Below are 21,982 nucleotides of genomic sequence, written 5' to 3'. Positions count from 1 at the left end.
GGCGGGTCGTGCGCGCGGCTTGGCGGGTCGTGCGCGCGGCTTGGCGGGTCGTGCGCGCGGCTTGGCGGGTCGTGCGCGCGGCAGGGCGGGTCGTGCGCGCGGCGGGGTCCGAGTATTTTAATGCCACATGTAAAAATGTTGGTACTTTCTCTCCACCTTGATCAGCTGTTTTATCAAAACAATCCGTTTTACCTACAGCAGTAAAAACACGGAAGCAGCAACTCCACTTCATGCTTTCTCCGTGTTAATGACGCCCACCTCACATGTCCGACCAATCACACGATACTTCTTGCAGCCCCGCAAGAAAAAAGTTCTGTCAAGAACTGTCTTCAAACACGTCTGCAAGAACAAAATGAAGTCATTTTCTTCTCGGAGCCTCGAGAACAAGAAAAAAGTTCTCGCTTCTCGTGGAGGATGGAACAGGCTTTAGGGACTAGGGTGGACATTCTGACACATGCAGTTTCTCACAACATCACCATTTCCATATCGCCACTTTTCAAGGAACTTTCTGGTTGGTCCTGCTGCTTTATCCTCCATTTCACCGTGCTTTCGTTTGGAAGGCTGGCCGACTCCTGCTAAAAATCTCTGCATATTAACGCTAATAACTAAGATAAATGTTAAACGGAAACACCGTAGTGGGAGGTGTCCCCATGTGATGGGTGTGTGAGGTGAATGTCTTTGACACATGCAGACCGCAGAGGAGCATTAAAAAAAATGAAAATTTAAAAAAGTTTGTTGAATCGGACATTCCCCTTTGGATCCAGGATTCCTCTCCTGGATTCTCGGTGGGTGCCGATATGCTCACATATAAAATACAAGACAGGAGACGCAGATACCGAGAACTTGCTGGGTGACAACAATCCTCTCAAACAACCTCACGATCGCCAGGAGGGAAGAAGGGGAGGTCCCACTCTTTCTTACTAACAACCGTTACAACAATGGATAGCATGTACGTGCAGAGATGCCTTCTGACATTTTTCCTGACATTTACTCGCCAAAAAGAATATTTACTGAAATTTGGCGCTTGCCGAGTGTTAATTTCGGACCCTACACACACAACATTTACCGGGTAATACCACTGGGAAACAAACACAGATACTTATACATTCATCAGTACGTCATTATCTGTTTTATATTTCTCCACCTGACACCCCTCCTTGTTCAACTGAACCCCTGATTTAGTTAAAAATGTCCTCAGTTATTTGATCTACTTAAGTTTTCCGCACTGGCTAAATAGTTCACAAATGGACCAATTTTTTCGAAATGTCTCGTTTGTTATGCAAGTGAAAAGTCTGCTGTTTGTAACTGACTGTTTAAAACATTTCTTCCCAGCATTTGTTGTAAGAAATTGTTTAATTTCTTTTAATGTCTCAACTTGATCCTGCAGCCTATAAATAAAGCAAGTCTTCAACATTGAATCTGTTCATATAATTGTTTAATCTTTTCGAGACCTAAATCTAATATATACAAAGCTGAGCATTGGGCCATTTTTATTCTAAACATATCATGTATACACTCCACTATACTTGTCCGATAGCTCTCGACTGTTTGACATTCATAAAACATATGTATTTATCTACTTCTGGTTCTTTCACACCTCCAGCATTATACAGAGTAGTAAAAATTTAGTCTTGGCATCTTGTCTGGAGTCCAGTAACTTCTATGGACAATCCTACATGTAATTAATCACATCTGCACCTCTCTTGATATCTTATAGCATGATTCAGCAGCATTGTTCCATGTAGTCTGCTGTATTTCCTGTTTTAAGTCTATTTCCGTGCTCTATTAGGGCCATTAAGTTTTGGTGGGTCAGCGGTTCTTATTAAGTTATAACATTTCGGTGCTACACCTTTAGATACTTGTGTACTTTGACAGATTTCCTGTATAACAGCAGCAGATATTAAGCTATATTTTTGGTGTACTTTTCTAATCTCTAAGCTGTAAATATTTCCAGGCATCTTTGGAGTTGATTTTATATTTAGCTGTCATCTGATTGAAAGACATGTAACTCTCCATATATTAAATATCTTTAATAAATATTATTCCTGCTCTCATCCAAGAGTGCCAATATAGAGATTTGTTATCCACCTTAATGGTTTGTTCAGACCAAAAGCGTTTTGAGCGTCAGACGCTTGAAACGCTGAACGCTGGTCACTAAACTGCCACTTTTGTGTCCGACGCTCCCAACGCGTCTGCTGCTGTGTGTCTGGAGCGAGTGGCAAACGCGGCGGAAAAGAGAGGAGGGAGGCGGCGCTTTCGTTCTGGTCAGTTTGAATGATGGCGGATAGGGCTGGGCGATACATCGAATATACCGGAGATATCGTGGCTAGTCCCCTGTGGGATATAGAAAATGTCTATATTCATCATATTGGAGTATCCTGTTGTCACGCAGGTGTTTTTAGCTGTGGGCGGGGTTTCCTCCCTCCTCCTCGACTCTGCACCGCTTTGCACGGAGAGTTAAAACAAGCGCACCTCGTTACGTACATAACGTGAGCTACGTGCTACGTCATGAGAGGCAGCGTGGAGCCACTTTCTCGCTAAATCTGGCGACTTCTTGTGAAAAGCGACACATCTAGCAGCTTTTACAGGAGTTATTGGAGACTTTCCTGGTGTTTTGGCGACTGACTTTAAAGCGCATATTGTAAAGTTATTGTCAGAAGGAGAGTCTCTCCCCGTCCTAAAGCACTCAGTCGCTCCGGCTGCAGCTGCAGCCAGTCAGAGGAGCAGAGAGGACACCTGCACGACTCCACCTACAGTCACAATGAACAGCCAAATCCGCCACTGATCCCGCTCTGGATTACAGAGTGGGCTGTAAATTACAACGTTTTTCACGTCCATCATCTGGCAGTGGTTTGGATACCGGTGAGAAGATGTTGACCAAACAACTGTCGTATGCAAAGTATGTCGCAAGGGGGTTGCCACAAAAGGTAGTAGTACCACAGATTTATCTCATCATTTGAAAAGTCCCCCCTAGAGCACCGATTTTCATACGTTGCATTTATTACATCATGCAAAGGCACTTTATTTTGTTTTAAAATGACATGTTTCCACCGCTGCTTTAACTGTTCAATAAATACGGTTTTGATCAGTTTGCTTCGTTACAATTTCATCCTTTTGGCATGAATGTTTAAAATCAGCATATCTTAATGCAGTATGAACAATTATGTTTTAATGGAGACACAAAATCATCTTAGTGATGTGATTGTATGCACCAAAGCATTCATTCAAGGCTGAGGTAAATATCGAGATATATATCGTATATCGTGACATGCCATAAAAATATCGGGATATTACTAAAAGGTCATATCGCCCAGCCCTAATGGCGGATTCATTCGCCGCCAAACAAAGCGTTGCTAGGCAACGTGTCCTGCTACGTTGCCAAATCAGTAACATTCAGCTTTTTAGCAAGGAATGGTTGTCCTAAATATCGCACGGAGTAACGGCATCTCAGCCCCGTGTCTGGGTTCACCACAGGAATCCTCCTGGAGCTGCGAGCTGATCGCTCTGATTGGTTGACGCCCCGTGTCGAGCGGCCAAAGTTCAGCTTTGTCCATCTCTGGCTTTTGACGGAACGTGCGTCGAGCTTAAAAACTTCTTAAATTTTCATCGCGTTCCACGCGGAACTCGCATTCCTCGCGGAACGGCGACGCCCAAAACAAGACACGAGAAAGCTTGACGCCCCCTTGCCGCGCCTCCCCATAGACTTCACATGGAAACCTGCCGCTCTCGATGCTCAAAACGCGTTTGGTCTGAACACACTGTAAGTAAACTATTTGTTGTAAAAGATGGATCTTGGTCTATTATCTAATGGATTATTTTCAGTGTCTCTCTCAAAAACCAGTAATGGGTTTTGAAATGGATTTTTCCCAGTTTGTGATAAAAAGGCTTCAACGGAAAAAGGTTCTATAATTTCTCGCTCTGTTGAGACCCACTGTGGAATCTTGTCCTCTTCTCTAAATATTTTTGCAAGTTGACAAAGAGAGAAAGCATAATAATACCAATCTACTTTGGGTAAACCCAGACCACCATCCTCATTAGCAGCCCACAATTTGGTTTTATTAAAAAGTGGTCTTTTACATGCCCAACTTAGCTGCTTTGTTAAATCTTTAAATTTCAATTTTCTGTATGAGAGGAAAAGAATGAATGAATGAATGAATGTATGAGAGGAAAAGATTCTGACATATTTTTTTAGTCCTGTGGCAATCTTAATACCCAAGTATACAAGGCCTGAGTGAAGCCATTTCAACTGTCAATTTCCCCTAATACTTGGTGGGTAAGGCCCTGATCAGGGCTTTGCCTCAGATTTTTCCCAGTTTATTGTATAACCAAAAATATATTAGAAGGAATTACTCAAAGACATTACATGGGGCACTGCCATTTCAGGGTTTGAGCTCAGTAATAGAACGTCGTCTGCATCAACAATAGTTCATGTTCTCTTCTACCTACCTGGATACTCTTGATATTGTCATCACTACGAATAGAAACTGGTAAAGGTTCTAAAACCAAAGCAAAAATCATTGGCTCCAGGGGCACCTTCACCTCATGTTCGTTCATTCATTCATTCATTCATTCATTCATTTTCTGAACCGCTTAATCCAATTCAGGGTAGCAGGAAGCTGGAGCCTATCCCAGCTGGCTCTGGGTGACAGGCAGGGTACACCCTGGACAGCTCGCCAGTCCATCGCAGTCCTTCACCTCATACCACTATGTAAATAAAAACACTGAGATTGTTCCATAAGAGGATATTGCAGCCTTAGGACTATAATACAATAGTTTAACCTACTTTATAAATATTGGCCCTAGCCTTAATCTATTTCATGACTTAAACATATCGTCCCATTCTACTCTATTAAACTTTATCTTTTCTGCCTCGAGAGACAAGGCAACTTTAGGCACAGAATCATTTCTAACCTGCCACAGCAGATGGAAAACCCGACTAATATTATCCGTGGAGGATCTTCCCCGAATAAAGCCCACTTTGATGAATAAACTAGGCAAATATTTTTCTAATCTTGTAGTCAAGTATTTAGCACCAACATTAATTAATATTTGTCTATAACTCCCACATTTCTGAGGATCTTTCCCTTTGTTATGTACAAGTGTAATAGTTGCCATATTCATTCTACCTGGTGAGCTTCGTTTCTCCAAGGAATCCTGAAGGACCTCTAACAATTTAGGTGCTTTGTATAAATAAAAATTTATAGTATTCCATAGGGAATCTGTCATTTCCTGGGGAATTACCAGAGCTTAATTTATTAATGGCTTGTGAGATCCCTCTGTTGTTGTATCACTCCCAATTTCATTTTGTTTATCCTTTGACAAGGATGGTAATTGTATTGAAGCTAGAAAAGTATCAATATCTCTGGTTCTCTGTCACTCTGAAATAGTGCAAAATTCAACCTTCTTTTGCAAAATGGCATTCAACTACAGTTTAAGTTTACTCACCTGTAGATTAATCTCTGGATTAGGCTGAGATGCTCGTCTCACTCAAAGATTCTTCATTTCTATCTCTAATTCATTAATATGAAAATACGCATTTTCCATTTATTAGGTGAAACCATCTCACTTCCCGGCTTGGTGCCGGTGCTGCCGGCAGTGAGGAAATGTTGACATTTCATCGTAAAATGCATCCAGTGGGCATGAAGTCTTTTACTGGCAAAATCCTGCCTGAACGATCCGCTCTGCTCTGGATTAACGTGGCTTGTTCTGACTGGTGTTGGGGCGGTCAGCTGCGAAGGCCCTCTCTAACACCTCGGCCCTACATTCAGAAGAAGGAAGGAGTTTATAGTTTAACCTGCTGACTTTTTTTCTTTTAAATAAAAATCCTGAAACTTCATTCCTCGTCATGAATATTGGATTTTACAACAATAAAATTAGATTTCCTAGAACTATTTTAACTGTAGCTTTTACTTAATGAACAATTGCTTTAAAGCCTAAACTTATTGTACTTTGGTTCTTATCAAGGTACTTTGTAGTTTGTACATAAGCATGTGAACAAACCTTATTTAAAAAGAAAAACAGACTGAAGAAATATTGATGCTCTAAATATTCAACTGCTAAAAACATTCAGACAAAAAAAAAGCCCAAAAGGGCACGTTTGATTTTTCAGTCAAAAGATACAACCGAAATGGGATGCTCTGATGGCGCAAGACAAAAAAAGAAAAAAGAAAAAAAGGCAGCCAACATACTATACTTGTCTGGAATAGCAAATATGTCTGCCGTGTGGCCTGTTTACTACAGTATCACTGCTTTAGTATGACGTGTGGTGATGACTAAACCTTTTAAACATTATTGCTTGCTGGGAAGTCACATCACAGTTCCAAACTTCTTCGCTGAATAATTTACTATAAATGACTGCAATGCAGTGAAAGTTAAGATTTCATAAATTAAAAAATAATTAATATTAAAATATTAAAAAATAAAAGTTGATCTGATTTAGGCTGTAGTACAACTTAAAAATGAATAACATGACAGTAGATTCAGCCTGTTAAGCTGTGCCCATGATCTGCACGGCATTGTCAACACTAGTAAGACAACTACTCTGGTACCGCCTCGATGGAGGGCTAGTGTTCCATCTACTGGTAGAGTCCTGTACAGCATTCTATTCTATTCTATTCTATTCTATTCTATTCTATTCTATTCAGTCATTTAGCAGACGCTTTTATCCAAAGCAACTTACATATAAGTGAGAACAGCATAAACATGAAATCAAACAGTAGAGGACATGGTAGGGAGGTGCTAGTGGACTGTCCACTACTGTCCGGATCTTCTCACACTCAAAACTTTTCCTCTCACTCTCCAGTGTGTGAGGACAGCTTCTTCTTCGGAGGCTCTGCCTCTGCAGCTTAACCAGTCAGAGGACGGGGTGAATAGCGCAGGACGCAGAAGAGAGAGAGGCGCAGCTGCATCTGAGCCGAAATTACCCAGTTTTAAATTTATTTCTTCATATCGGCTGGTTGGATTTGGCCAGTTGGACCGATAATCGGTCGACCTCTAGTATGTATGACTTAACAGAGAAATAGTCAGTTAGTGAGGCTGTGCCTTTTAATCTTTTGTGCATTTTGGCCCGTAAATACGGTATTTACCTACTATTCTCACAAAACCAACTCAGTTGCATTTTGATGCCACCGTGCATCTTCTTTGCTTTACTCCAGCCATGGAGGAACATTTATGCCTTCTTTTTGGCCACTAAATTTTCTGCTCTGATCTTTGGCTGTTCTAAATTGGACATTACCGTGGGTTGAGGCAGGGGCTTCGTCACCACAACCACCAGGGGGCAGACGTGTGTTTAAGGCTTCATTAAGTTGCCTAAATACCAAGTGGGCACACCTTTTACCAGCAGCCAGTAAAGTATCGTAGGATTGGTTGGACATTTGAGGTGGCTGTGGTAAACACTGAAAATTTTTCCTGTTGCAGGTAAAACAGATTGTTTTGATTAAACAGCTGATTCAGGTGTCAAAAAATACTAACATTTTTACAACATCTGGCATTAAGATACACAAATCCCGCCGTGTGCATGACCTGCCCTGCCGCGGACAAAGTTGCTTGTTCAACATGAAATAACAGCTTCATTGCACAAAAAGCAGACCGAGCCGCTTGCAGTGATCCCTCCCGGCTTCAGACAAAGCTTCTCGTGGAGGATGTAACAAGCTTTAGACTGATGGAAGCAAGTCATGTCGACAATGGAAAATACAGCTGCATCAAAACAAGGGATATTTATCGTTTTGACAATAGAAATGTCTATCATTTCATATGAGGCTCTATCATTCACGCCACGATAAGGTGCTTTACTGCATATTTTACGTCAAGATGTGCTTTACGGCTGCAACAGGTATTTCCCCGTGAAACTTCAGATGGCCATAGTTCCCCTAGATGGAAGGAGATCCCTGCTGCCGTTGACAAGCACATCTGACACCTAACTGATGACTGACACAACATTACACAAACAGTTTTATATCGTTATGGGGATATAAAATGATCTGTATCGTTATATGAGATTTTGCTCATATCGCCCAGCCCTAGCTACAGAATGTCTGTGACCGTTTCGCTGCTTGATCTGAGTAGATGTGGTTGTCATGTTGATGTTGAAGCCTTTTATCCATGTTCCAGGTGGTGCAGATGCTGAAAGCTGGAAAGGGGAAGGAGGTGTCCTACAATGCTCTGGCCACTCACATCATTGCAGAGGATGGAGACAACCCTGAGGTGGGCGAGTCCAGAGAGGTTTTTGATCTCCCTGTTGTCAAGGTAAGATGCTGTTGAAAATTAAACAAAGACAGCTGAAGCACATTATGAATATCCTCAGAAATCATGAAACATGCTGATAGCAGCATGTTTAGTTGTTTTTGTTTTTTTCTTTTAAATATACGTCCTTTTCAGAGGACAAGCGACCCGCCTCTCACATGACTTGATAATGCTCGGGAACATCTGAAAGGTTTCTTGTTTCTTGCATTAAAAACTTTGTAGGTTTTAATGTGTCCCTGCTTCAGCACGTGACTCAAATTAAAAGAATTCAACAGCTTATGAAGTTTTACGCAATGACTCATTCATTTTAGTTTGGTGTATATTGAAATCCTGAAAGGCAGCAGCCAATTTTGAGAGTGACATGAATAGCCCTGCTCTAAGATAATGCTGCATTCAGATGTGTCTTTTTGCCATTGGATTAAATTTATCTGTAAAATATTTAGGAGCTTATTACCTCTTAGCCTCTTACCTCTCTCTCAACCGCTTACACTAAGACAGTGTTTCTTAATTGCGGTTCTTAGGCCACCTGCTCGGGCTGGGCGATATATCGAGTATACTGGAGATATCGTGGCTTGTCCCCTGGGGGATATAAAAAATGTCTATATTCATCATATTCGAGTATCCTGTTGTCACGCAGGTGTTTTTAGCTGTGGGCGGGGTTTCCTCCCTCCTCCTCGACTCTGCACCGCTTTGCACAGAGTTAAAGCAAGCGCACCTCGTTACGTACATAACGTGAGCTACGTGCTACGTCATGAGAGGCAGCGTGGAGCAGCTTTTCTAGCAGAGAATTCTGGTAACAGCGCAAGTTACATAAAAAAATGGAGGAGGAAGAATTTGTTCCCAAGAAAAATGGTACAAGATCCATCATCTGGCGGTGGTTTGGATACCGGAGAGAGGATGTTGACCAAACAACTGTTGTAATGTGTGCAATGAACAACCAGCACGCGCTGGTTGTTGGCACAAAGGTACAACACACCATGCACAAAATGCAACTATTTTTTTAACTTTTGATTTATGCCACAAGAAGGAACCCCCCCCCCCCCCCCCCCCATGAACATTTCATTTTCACTTTATCAGGCAGCTAATTTTCATTTTACTGTTCTTTGAAAATCTGTGCATTTTATTGTTATTACAGTAGCTCAATTATACAAGAAAGAGCATTTTATTTCTTACTGCTGTTACTGCACAAAATGTGCACTTGAATTAATATTATTTTCATACGTTGCATTTCTTACATCATGCAAAGGCACTTTATTTTGTTTTTAAAATGACATGTTTCTGCCACTGCTTTAACTGTTCATTAAATACGGTTTGGATCAATTTGCTTCGTTACAATTTTCATGAATTCACGAATTCATGGAAGTAGTTTTTAACCACTGTTAACAGGTTTATCGAAACACCAGCAGACCGAAGTCGACATTAACGTAACACATTTTGTCTTACATAAAGTTGTTACTACCACTGCAAACAAGCAATGAAAACTAACATGAAAGTCACCAGCGCCTCCTAGTGGAGTCCAACAGAACACACACATTTTAACTCGCATCACATCTCCCCTCTTTAGTTAACTTCTAGATAGTATGATTCCATTGTGGTTAGGTTTACTTTTATCAAATCAACCATTCTGTTCAATATCCTTAGCTGAATATGGGAAGTTGCCTTCAAATAAACAAGGTTGCTAAAGCAATATATATATATATATATATATATATATATATATATATATATATATATATATATATATATATATATATATATAATATATGTTTTTTCCTTTTCACTTTAAACACAGGTTAGAATACAAAACCAGAAACACTGTTTTCAAACATAGTCCATAAACCTGGCAGGTGGTTTAATAGGTCTCCCAGCTAATGTTCTCTTGGGAGAGGAGCCAGAACTCTGGCTACCAGTCGGAGGACAGGTAGCACTGACAGGAGTGAGCGTATCACCCTGGTTTGCAATGTCACAGTCACTACTAGTCTCTTGTCCAGCACTTTGGGGTGTTTGCTCCGGCACTTCCTGCAAATGCCTCCTGTTCCTGCGGGCGACAGCTCCCTGACCGGTTTGGATAAAATAGGGTCCAGGCTCTGGAGCTCTAGCAAGGAATTTAGCTGTGGTTTTCCAGCACTTTTTCCCCATCCAGCTTGACAGCAACACTCTGGCCCGGCTGCAGCGGAGACAGAGGCCTGGTTGAGTGACGCCTGTTGTAATAAAAACGGTAGGCAGCTTTGGCCTGTTGGTCTTTTATTCTTACCGCTTGGTGGTCAACCGCTGTCAGACACAGCTGGTGTTGCAGCACAGGGACAGTTGTCTTGATTTCCCATCCAATCATGAGCTGAGCAGGGCTCTGGTCTGTTGCAGTATTGGGCGTGGCTCTATAGCTCAGCAAAGCGAGTTGTGGATCCGGTAAAAATCGGTTCAGACTCTTTCCCCATCGCATATAACAGCGTATTCACCTGTACGTCCTCCTCCTCTTGATTTAGCTTGGTTGCTATCAGAAAGCGTGAAAAACGCTGTCTCCAGGTCGGCCACGCCGAGGGCTGGGCGAAGTCAAACGACTCAGGAGATTGAAACCTGGCCATCTCGTTGCTTCAGTCTTCACTGCAGGGCGAAAGAGCGACTTCTGACACCATGTCATGAATTCACAAATTCATGGAAGTAGTTTTTAGCCGCTGTTTATTAACAGGTTTATCGAAACACCAGCGGACCGAAGTCGACATTAACGTAACACATTTTGTCTGCCGTAAAGTTGTTACTACCTCTGTAAACAAGCAATGATAACTAACATAAAAGTCACCAGCGCCTCCTAGTGGAGTCCAACAGAACACACACATTTTAACTCGCATCACAACAATTTCATCCTTTTGGCATGAATGTTTAAAATCAGCATATCTTAATGCAGTATGAACAATTGTTTTAATGGAGACACAAAATCATCTTAGTGATATGATTGTATGCTCCATCAATTTGGATAATTCAAGGCTAAGGTAAGTATCGAGATATATATCGTATATCGTGACAGGTCATAAAAATATTGGGATATTACTAAAAGGTCATATCGCCCAGCCCTACCCCTTGCCCTTCATGTTTTAAACTTGATCCTCCTCCAAAGCACCTAAGTCAGATTATTGAACTTCCTCATCAAGTTCCTTGCAGCCTGTTAACAAGACTAGATTTCATTCTGGTGTGTTAAGGTAGGGTTGCCTATAAAACATGCAGGGCAGGGGGGCCTGAGGACCGGAATTGAGAAACACTGCACTGAGACCATGGGCTCCCACATTCGCAGCTATTGCTATGACCATGGGCTCCAACATTGGCATGTAATGCTATGACCATGGGCTCCCACATTCGCAGCTATTGCTATGACCATGGGCTCCAACATTGGCATGTAATGCTATGACCATGGGCTCCCACATTCGCAGCTATTGCTATGACCATGGGCTCCAACATTGGCATGTAATGCTATGACCATGGGCTCCAACATTGGCATGTAATGCTATGACCATGGGCTCCAACATTGGCATGTAATGCTATGACCATGGGCTACCTCATTAGCATGTAATGCTAAGGGTGTCTCTCAATCAGTGCACGAACAGTACTTTGAACACTGTTTAAGGTTTAAGTGCATAGTGCTTTTACACTGTCATTTGAGAAAAAAAACAACTTGCACTTTGAGTGCAATGAAAGTGCCCGGATGAAGCCCAAAACCATCCAAAAGTCTTGTGTTAAAGGATGAAGACTTGGCACACTAAATCAACGTCATTTTGCTGATGTAACGGAAGAGGCACTGGTCCCAGCAGAGGTTAATTTGTATAATGTAAGTATTAAGTTATTCCATTATTATTCTAATGTATACATGCAACATGCTACCTATCGAATCTATCCCTGTTGACAGTTATGAATCTGATAATTTGTTTGAGGCTGCGGTTCTTGACTCAGAGTTAGCACATGTAAATGTTAGCTGTTGTTGTCGGTGTAGTGGATGTAGCTAGGTAATACATGTTACAAATTATGAATGTTAGAGGTTATATATGTTCATTTATCATTGGTGAATGTCCAAATTAAGTAATGTGTCTATGACGTATACTAAATATTGCTTAATCTAAAAACTGATTTTGATATAGCGGTCATTTCCATGGTACTCATGAGAAGTAAGTAGCATGAAAGGGGTACTTACTTGTAAGCCTAGAGGCTTCCGGTAGGCAGCCTTGCAATTTTAGAAAAATGATCTAAGTTGTAGTTGTTGTGTTGTAATGGTTGATCAGTGATTTTTGGTTCATTGTGTTCAGTTTTGTTCATTGTTTTAAATTAATTATATAAAACAAAAGTGTAAAGAAATTTGTATCTTACGTCCTTATTGTACACACACACATACACACACACACACACAATTTTTTCTCAATTAACCAGTTTATTTATTGTTGAGATGTACTCGTGATCTGGGGAGTAACACATTATTGCCATCTTCTGCATCTCATCAGCCCCACAGACGGTTCCTGGAGGTGCTGGTCCTGCTTCTGGTTTTTCCCCAGCTGCCCTCCTGATATCTGTGTCAGCATTTGGCTCCAGTAGGTCACAGTTGCTCATCAAGATGTCGCGGAGGACACTGCAGCAGACAGTGACCTCTGGCACATACTTCACCTCCATTATTGGGGACCTCCACCTGGTCTTCATGATCCCAAAAGACTTCTCCACAACACACCTGGCCATTGACAGGTCACAGTTGAAGCAAGCTTGCAAGCGGTTGCAGGCAGGCTTCCTGAAGGGCGTCATGAGGCAGATGGGCTGCGACAAGAGGGGTAGCCACCATCTTCAAGGATGCAGTAACCTGGTGGGGGGTAGGACTGCTTATAGTTAGATGGGGCTGTTCTGCAGGACTTTGGGTATCATGAACTGACCCACAGTATTTCACAAAGACGTCCATGAACCTCCCAGTGTTGTTCCAGATAGCTTGTAGCTGGTCTGTGTGGGACAGCTTTCCATTAAAATAGCATTCTCTGCAGGGGGCTTCACCCGGACATGCCAACCATCAGTGGTTACCAACACTTGGCTGAATGCTGCAGATCCAGCTAGGCGGGCGAAGCTGGCACCCAAGGAAGAAAGTTCCTCTGCAGTCAGATCACGGACCGCTTGGTAGAGGAGGCCAGCAACTTTTGCACTCACCTTGTGCACTACCCTGTGAATGGTTGTGTGAGGCATATCAAAAGTCCTGGCAACCACGCGGTAAGAGGTGGCGCTGGACAGCCAGAACAGAAACACCAAAGTGTCGATTTCTGGGTCCCAACCATGGTCAGATGTTGTTCCCAGTCCAGCCATTAGGACGTTGAAAGACACACTTGTCAGGCAGAAGTCAACCTGTAGATCAATGTGGCCATCAAAGTACAATGCCGGCAGGTGCCGGGACGCTGCTGTGGAGCAGAGAGGGAGACGGGAGATAAATGTTTCAATAAAATGTTTCAATAACAAGTTTGCTGCATCCCTGTGTTTTAGCATCTTCTTTACAGCATTGCATTCACTAAACATATCTTTGCATATTTAAAAGCTGTTTTATTAGTGTTTTGATTTGATTTTTATTATACTAATAATATGTGGGAGACATGAAAGACACATGGCAGTCTGATGTTGCATTCTATTATTATCAGCCGAGCTAGACCACTATAGTGCAGGCCATAAAATATGGTGGCAGGCAAAATTTAAGTTTGCCGGATTTCTTCATTTATTTATTACAACTTCCTACAAAGAACTTATTGGGACAAACTGTTACTGAAATGGTAAGCCAATAACAAAGCAGGGCTGTCAATAGGGAGGCATGTAGTACACATTAAATAAATAAAAAAGCATACGTACAAACTCATCTGCCAATTGGAGGAGGATTCTGCATCGCCTTTGAATGCAGCATCGTTTTAAGAAGTGGTTAACAAAGGACAGTAAAATGACTGATGGAAAATTTATCCTTGTAAATCAGCGTTTTGTTTTTTGTGGGTAGAAGAATCTTGGTATGTCACCAGTCAGTGCACTACACCCAGTGTTCCATTTTTGGACAATAATTACCCATGATAGTGCGCATTACAGAAAAAAGTGCGCAGTACACACTACATTCCAGTGCACTAACGTATTGATATACACTCTAAGGTAGGTCTGAACGATTTATCGTGTTCAGATCGTAATTGCGATTTCAGACAACGCGATCACGTGATTGCCAAAGCTGCGGTTTTTCCACTGACCCAGAATCTGTTCTTTTGACTGTCAGACACTTATATGCCCCCTCCCTACCGTGCTTCCAATCGCACCAATCAGAAGCAGCATGCTGCTCATGGCTCGGTCATTCCAACCAATCAGCATTAACCTGCTCCTCGTGTTTTGGGAATTTTACTTGTTTGGAGACGGCTTCAGCGGACCGAGAAGTTGAGCTAAGGGAGTTGAATCCCAAGAAAAACAGTACGTCTGTCATTTGGTAATATTTTGGGTTTGAGGCTGCAGACGTGCACCAGAAGCAGGTACTGTGCAAAACCTGTTGCGGTAAAATTGCAACGTTTAGCGGAAATACAACCAATTTATTTCGGCACTTAAAAAATCACCACGGACATTTGCATGTGGAGTGCATGACAAAAAAGTCCGGTGAAAAGTCTGGAGAAAAGGATGCACAAGCCCACTGCAGCAAACAGTCAACAATTACAGCATCTTTTGCCAGCATAACTCCATATGACAAGAGCAGCAAAAGACACCGGGAGATAACAAGTGCCATAACACAATACATTGCCAGGGACATGGCACCTATAAACACTGTCACCAAATACGGATTTAAAAACCTTGTCTGCACGCTGGACAGAAGATATGCGATTCCCTCACGCACCTACTTCAGCCAAGTTGCTATCCCACAGCTGTACAGGGAGTGGAAAGAAAAAGTGGTTTGTGAGTTGAAAAATGTGGAATATTATGCAACAACTACGGATATGTGGTCAAGCAGAACAGCGGAACCGTATCTTAGTTTGACCGTGCATTTTTATAAATGACGACTTTGAACTGAAAAGTCGCTGTTTGCAGACAGCGTACTTTCCCACTGACCACACCAGAGAAAATATTGCGATGGGATTGAGAGAGTGCCTGTCAGGTTGGGGTCTGAAAGAAGAGGACCAGACGTGCATGACAACGCCGCAAACGTCATCAAAGTCGCGGAACTGAATGAATGGACCAGACTTCAGTGTTTTGGACACAGGCTGCATCTTGCCATTGGTAAGTCGAAGTGAGTGGATGCTAGGCTGTTTATTTATATGGATTTAACTTTATGATGTGTGCAAATTGTGGTCAGTATCGTCAGTTTTTTTCAGTGTTGTATTTCTATGAACAATAAATAAGCTATAACATCTATAAGATATAATGAACAATGTATTCTGTGCTTTTTTGTAAATCATTTTCTGCTTTCTGAAATATGGTTTTCTTTAATTTCCTTTGTTGCCTTGCATAAAAATATTCTTGGCAAAGTTAATATTATTACTATTATTTCCTGTTGTTATTTTATTTCAGTCCATAGTGCTCAAGTAAGGTTTATGTTTTTGTTCTTTTTTTGTCCAGAAATGTAAACGGGCAACAGGGCTTTGCAAACAAATAGTTGCTGTCTTTTCTCATAACTGGAAAAAGAAAGCACTGCATAAGGCCCAGCAAGAATTACATTTACCTGAGCACTCACTAATTACAGAGTGTCCAACCAGATGGGGCTCAAGGCAGAAAATGATTGGGAGTGTGTTGGAGCAGAGCAAAGCATTGTCTCAAGTTCTGTCTGAAGACAAGAAGACGTGTCACCTGGTCCCCACATGGCAGGACACAGATGTCCTTGAATCAATAAGTAAATCCATTGGTCCTCTTCAGGAATTCACAGACGCCCTGTCCGGTGAAGCCTATGTGAGTGTGTCGTATCTGAAACCAGTTGTCCATCTCCTGAAAACAACCACCCTGACTGAAAGCGATGAGGACACAAATCTTACCAAGGAAATAAAGTCAAAAGCTCTCAGCTACATTAAAGATATAAATACAGTGACCCAGCTACCCAGGAGCAACTGGACATTACTTCCTTCCTTGATCCAAGATTCAAGACTGTCTACATCAGGGCAGAGAATGTGCCAGAAATCAAAGGAAGAGTGCAACTTGAACTGGAGCAGATGGCACGAAAGGTAACTTGTCTTGTTTCTTTGTGTAATTTTAAGTAATACAAAATGCAGTTCAGTGATATTATTCTACTGATCTGTATTTTTGTTTACATAAATTTGCAAATATCTCAAAATCAAATCAGACAACAGAGCTCTGACAGGTCGTATTGCTATGTTTTGCAGGAAAAGAGGGCCCGTCTCAGCACCACAGATCCCACGCCTCAGGATGCAGCAGACGCAGAAGCATCTACCTCTGGGAAGGGAAAGCGGTCATTAGCCAGCTTCTTCAAAAGCAAGGCTGTTCCTCCTCCTTCTTTCACTATGCAGTTAGAGGATGCCATAAAAGCTGAACTGGACAATTATCTAATGACTCCTACAATCGATGTTAACTTTCCATGGCTGAGCAAACTGGCTCGTACTTCTCTGCTCGCCATCAGAGAGGCTTTGTAGCGCTAGTGGCAACGTTGTTACGTGTCAGCGCTCATGTCTGAAACCTTCAAAAGTTGACATGCTGGTTTTCTTGTCAAAAAATTTGTGAAAGGTTATGTAGAGATATCAGGGAACTAGGTACCAGTTGAATAAGTACTTCTGAACTTATATTCTTTCTGTTTCAGCTGAACTTGTCAGCTTTTGTTGAAAAAATACTTTTGCAATTATTTCAAATTGGAACTTGTGCATATTTTGCATACTGGAACTTTGTGTTGGGTGCTTGATAATTTTATAGTATTAAGAGTTTCATTTTATTACCATTGCTTTTGAATTTTACTTTAAATATATTTCAGATTTATCTAGGGTTGTCTTAAGATGTTGGTAAAGATGTTGATAAATAAATCTCTTGAGCAAATAAAGCTTGACCATATCATACTTCATTGTAATACTGTTGTGCAGAACCCTTTTTTTTTTTTTTTTTTTTTTTTTTAAACTTTAGATTCTTGAATTTTGTTATTCTAAATATTACTTATTTGACATTTTATTTTTTGTATTTATTTTTAACTTAACATAATTTAGGATTTTTACACTACCTTTTTTTCAAGGTAAGATGGGCAAAGGTGACTCTCTTCGGTCTTTAATTACAGTTATTGGTCAAGGAATTTAAATAATGTACATCATATTTTTTGTTAATAAATATATTTAAAAGTAGTTCTGACCTTTAGTTGTAAGTTTGCATAAGAGCAATGGCTTTAAATGTTTTGATGGTATGATGCCATTTTATGTCAGGTTTGTATATGTTACTGTACATTGTAAATATTACACTAAAGCTGAAATTTGAAGGTCGTGAACAGAATCGAAATTGTAATATCTGCTTGAAAAATTGCAATTAGATCATTTTCTAAAATCGTTCAGCCTTACACTAAGGCCAGGGGCTCCCACATTAGCAGGTAATGCTAAGATTGTGGGCTTCCAAACACTGTTGCAAATGTCCGTAAATGAATCACTATTGAATCTGATTTTATAGAATCCAAGCAGGCTGTTAATGTAACAGATTCAGGAAATTTGCCTTTTTTTTTTCTTTTTTTTTTTTACAGGTTAGGGTTAGTATCATTAACTTTGGTTTTGTCTTTCAGCCATCCTGGGTGATCCTCTCAGTTCGATGTGGAGACCTCCTACCGTATCCTTCCATTTCAGGAATGCAAAACTTTCTTCTTTTATTTAAACTGTTTCTTAGTTCAACAGAGAAAGTGTAAAAGAGATTTATTAGGTGAGTGTTTTCCTTTGACTTTGAACTTATCAGAGTTACAGGATTCTCTCCTGAATCAGGACAGATATTCTTTGGTGTGACAACCTGTCTGCCCAGAGTAAGTATATGTGGGTGAGCAGTGTGTATGGTTTCTACCTTAATGTATGAAAAAGAGAAAGGATATTCACATACTAATCAGTAGTGAAAATGTATGATATCCAAATAAGTTTGGATGTGTACATTAATGCTGTAATTTCCAAAAATTTAAAAATTGGTTTTGTTTAAATTTAATTTATTTGAATCAAACTATTTCTTTTTCTGTTCTTTCTTTTCTGACTGTGTCTATCAATGTTTCTGAATTCTGACCTATATCATCTATAAATGAATAAGGTAATCCTAAGAATGAGTAATGTCTGATGATGAACTGTTCTACAGCACATGGTGAATAAATTTTCAGGTATTTATTAGAGGTGTTACCAGGTAAATAGCTCGGGAAGCCATCAGCTGATGATGATGATGGACACCATTATCAATGCTCAGTCAGGAGAGTCTAGGTATAGACCCCACATTCACCTTAGAATCACCATAAGGGTATAGAAAGAAGTAAACCAATAAAGTTCACTATAAAACCCTGTTTCTACCAAAAGGTGCGGGTTAGGATGCTTTTTTTTTGTTTTGGGATGGGTACCCTTATATCCTACTATTAAATAATTGGATGACATAAGCACTCCTACGATTTTTTATTTTATTTTTATTTGACAGGGGCAAGTAAGCTCCATGAATGATGGCACATACTACAGCATTTTAGCCAAGGCCAATTTTCAATGCCCATCCCTAGTTGGGCTTTTACACAGTAAGAAAGTATACACAGATTACCTTGCATTGCTTTACACTTCTTTATTGCAGCAGTCTGCATGCCTCTGCACTCAGTTTTATACACTTGTGGTGATGAAAGTGACTGGAATATCTGACTTCAATGATTTGGTGTTACGTCTGACATTTTATTTAGCATGTTTTGGTTTGTACACAGCTTCCAGATGACCTCAATGCTCTGTGGGCTTACGTAACCTTTTATGGTGGAGAATGTCAGCTGAACCTTAACAAGAAGGTTACACACTTGGTGGTGAAGGAACCAAAAGGCGTAAGTTCTGTGTTTTTAGTGTTGTTCTAAACCAGCACTGCTGCTTTTTTAAATTTTTTTTTATATAAATACACATGGAATTAAAGTTGGAAGCAGCATTAAAGTCCCTCACATCTACAGTGCCGCTCTGTCTTTGTCCCCTCCATGTGCCCCTTAGACCCCAGCCCATGCTTCTCTTGCATCCAGCCAGACTGCACATCAGGTCATTCAACATACTTATTGCACATCAGGTCATTACTTCATACTTATTTAAAACGAGGTGACTTATTAGTCTCCAAGGGTTGGGGCTATTTTGAATTCCAACGATAGAAAAGCACACATGTGCAGGATGGGACAAGCAAATCAGGGGTGGCTGGTGCAATTTTCCCCAGAGAGGGCTATACCAAACTCCAAAATAGACATGAATGAAAAAGCCAGCATAACACACTAAATTATCACATCAGTGTATTTACTTAAATGAACATAAAAGGAATTTTATGACACGTGTTTTACGTTTTGTACGTAAATTTTGCCCTTCTATCAGTAAGATAAGCAAATTTCTCACTGACTCTATGGTTAAAATAAGTTTTTATAAGTTTTTTTTTCCATAGAGAACAAAGCCAGTGCATTCAAGCGATTCTGTCATTGTGTTCCAGAGGAAGATCTGGATTCTCCTCAGTGTTGAGAAGCGCTTCTCAGATTCAGCTGTAGTCATAGGAGTTTTGATGATGATCTTAAGCAGAGCTACAGTCTTTGAAAAGGTGTCCTGAAGATTGTTCCCCATGAAGAAATGGTCTCGAGCCACAGCAGCAGTGCAACCCTTAAACTCATCAGTGCTGTAGATGAAGGCCAGTTTTCAACTTGTTCTGGTTCACCTGTGGGTAAACCTCCACGGTGGTGTTCAGTGCAGCTTCAGGGAAGTGGCTGCTGTTACACTTCTACAAGCGGGCAGATTCCAGAAGTATAACACTGATAAGATGCTTCATGATGCTTCTTTTGCATGGCTCAAGATAGTGTCACAAATAGGGATGTGCGAGAAAATATAGTTTGTAATTTTTTCAGCTTTGAGTACTTGGTGGTCTCAGTCGGACTCCGAAACAGCTGAATCGGGGGTCAGTTTCCACCAAAACCGAGCAACCGCCTCTCCAAGATGTTTCCCACTTACAGATGAGCTCCAGAACCACGACCAGCTCTAGTCGCGGTCCAGTGCTCGGCATAGTCCATCACAGATCTTCCAAAATTTGCGAGACACCAGGAAACCACACACACCAAACAGCAGAAACCCAGTTATCAGAAATCCAATTATGTAATAATCCTCCACAGAAAGAAGCAGCAGACACATGACCTTTATCACGTATCCAGCAGCATGCATTTCTCCAATATCCTACTGTTTGTGGTCTGTTTTTCTCCCAGGCAAAGTTTGAGTGTGCTCTGAAGCATCCTGGGATTAAGATCGTAACTCCAGACTGGATAATCGACTCGGTGAAAGGTAACAGAGGCCTCCTCACCTCCTCACTCTTCAGACCTGGATCAGTAAGCAGGAAGGTTTCTAGCGCCAACAGTTGCGGAGCATTGGTCCAACCCAGCAAGACATCTGAAGCCTCTTTATCTCAGACATCCGAGGCAGGAAGAAAAATCATTTCAACAACCTTTGTGTCTACACAGCAAGTTTCCAAAGGACAGAACCTGCATAGAACCATTAGAGCTCACAAAGGACAGGTTCAACCTGGACACATAACAGTAGAATGGACCAGAGGAAAGCAGGCTGATCTATGGTCTGGAAGCTGAGATTCTGTTACAGTTTCATCTCCAGTGATGCATTGGATATGAAAATTATCCAGATATTCCATGGCTTTGTGTTGTTATAAAGTGAAACCACAGTGAAGTATTTTATTAAACTTTAATGTGACCTTTAACCTGAAAAATAAACGGATCTATTGGAGCAATCAGAATAACCAAAACTTTTTATTTCATCCTGTCCCAGATAAAACCAGAAAGGATGAGAGTCTTTATCACCCTAGACTCACATATCTGGAACCTGAGGAAGAGGGCGAAAGTGAAGGAGAGTCCTACTCTCACTCAGATGGAAGCTACAGTCCCCAGCGGTCCACTGCCAGCTCCTCCGGTGAGGAATCCAGTCCTCGCAGACGACCGGGACCTAAAAGACTGAACTCTGTGTCGCCGACCTCTCCACGGAAGCCTGAACGCCGCAGTGAGCGAATGTTTGACGACTCCGACGACGACTCCTCCACAGAGAAAGAAGGTACCAACCTGAACTGGACTCCCGCTGAAATGGTTGCGCCGACCCCCCCCGTTCCGACAGCCAGGCGACGTGGCGGTCCCCCTGGAAACAAAGATCCAGTCTCCTCTGCAGGCAGCGGGCTGATCAACCTATGTGCCACAGTTCCTCCTGCTCCTGGAGGTGGATCCATGTCTGCAGAAGCCCGCTCAGCTGCTGCCGTCAGTCATCCCACACAGCCAGGTCAGTATGTGAAAACCAGGTAGTTTCACCGTAGTTCTGGTTCTTCATCTCAGTGTTCTGCATCGCTCTGCTTCACACAACAACACAGAAACTTGAGTCAAATTAGACCCCACAGAAATCTCTTTTCTTTGTCTGCACAGAAGCATTCCAGAACATGTAGTTTCCCACCGCGTTACAGCAAAGTTAACAGACTTAACACAGGACCACCTAAACCCAGTCCACTTCACAATCAGCTGGCAGGTGTTAACTCATCATATTATCTGTTTGTGAAGGTTTTGCCTCTGTGTTGCAGGTGTATCAGGTCCAGACAGTCTCCC

The 21,982-nt window shown here is 41.4% G+C and overlaps 1 protein-coding gene across 1 annotated transcript in view; it reads left to right on the top strand.

Annotated features, from left to right (window-relative positions):
* The window catches only part of paxip1 (PAX interacting (with transcription-activation domain) protein 1), a 46,888-nt gene that overhangs the window by 3,532 nt on the left and 21,374 nt on the right, over positions 1-21,982 (top strand). Inside the window, exons 2-8 of the mRNA XM_079243961.1 lie at positions 8,110-8,244; positions 17,951-17,994; positions 18,118-18,181; positions 19,094-19,204; positions 20,597-20,672; positions 21,168-21,665; positions 21,958-21,982. The exon at positions 21,958-21,982 is cut by the window's right edge and continues 88 nt beyond it. Coding sequence (XP_079100087.1) covers positions 8,110-8,244; positions 17,951-17,994; positions 18,118-18,181; positions 19,094-19,204; positions 20,597-20,672; positions 21,168-21,665; positions 21,958-21,982 — 953 coding nt within the window. The remainder of the gene's footprint in view (positions 1-8,109; positions 8,245-17,950; positions 17,995-18,117; positions 18,182-19,093; positions 19,205-20,596; positions 20,673-21,167; positions 21,666-21,957) is intronic.

Source organism: Telmatherina bonti (assembly GCF_933228915.1).
Source record: "Telmatherina bonti genome assembly, chromosome: 7".
Taxonomy (NCBI): domain Eukaryota; kingdom Metazoa; phylum Chordata; class Actinopteri; order Atheriniformes; family Telmatherinidae; genus Telmatherina; species Telmatherina bonti.
This window is presented reverse-complemented; position numbering and strand designations above follow the sequence as displayed.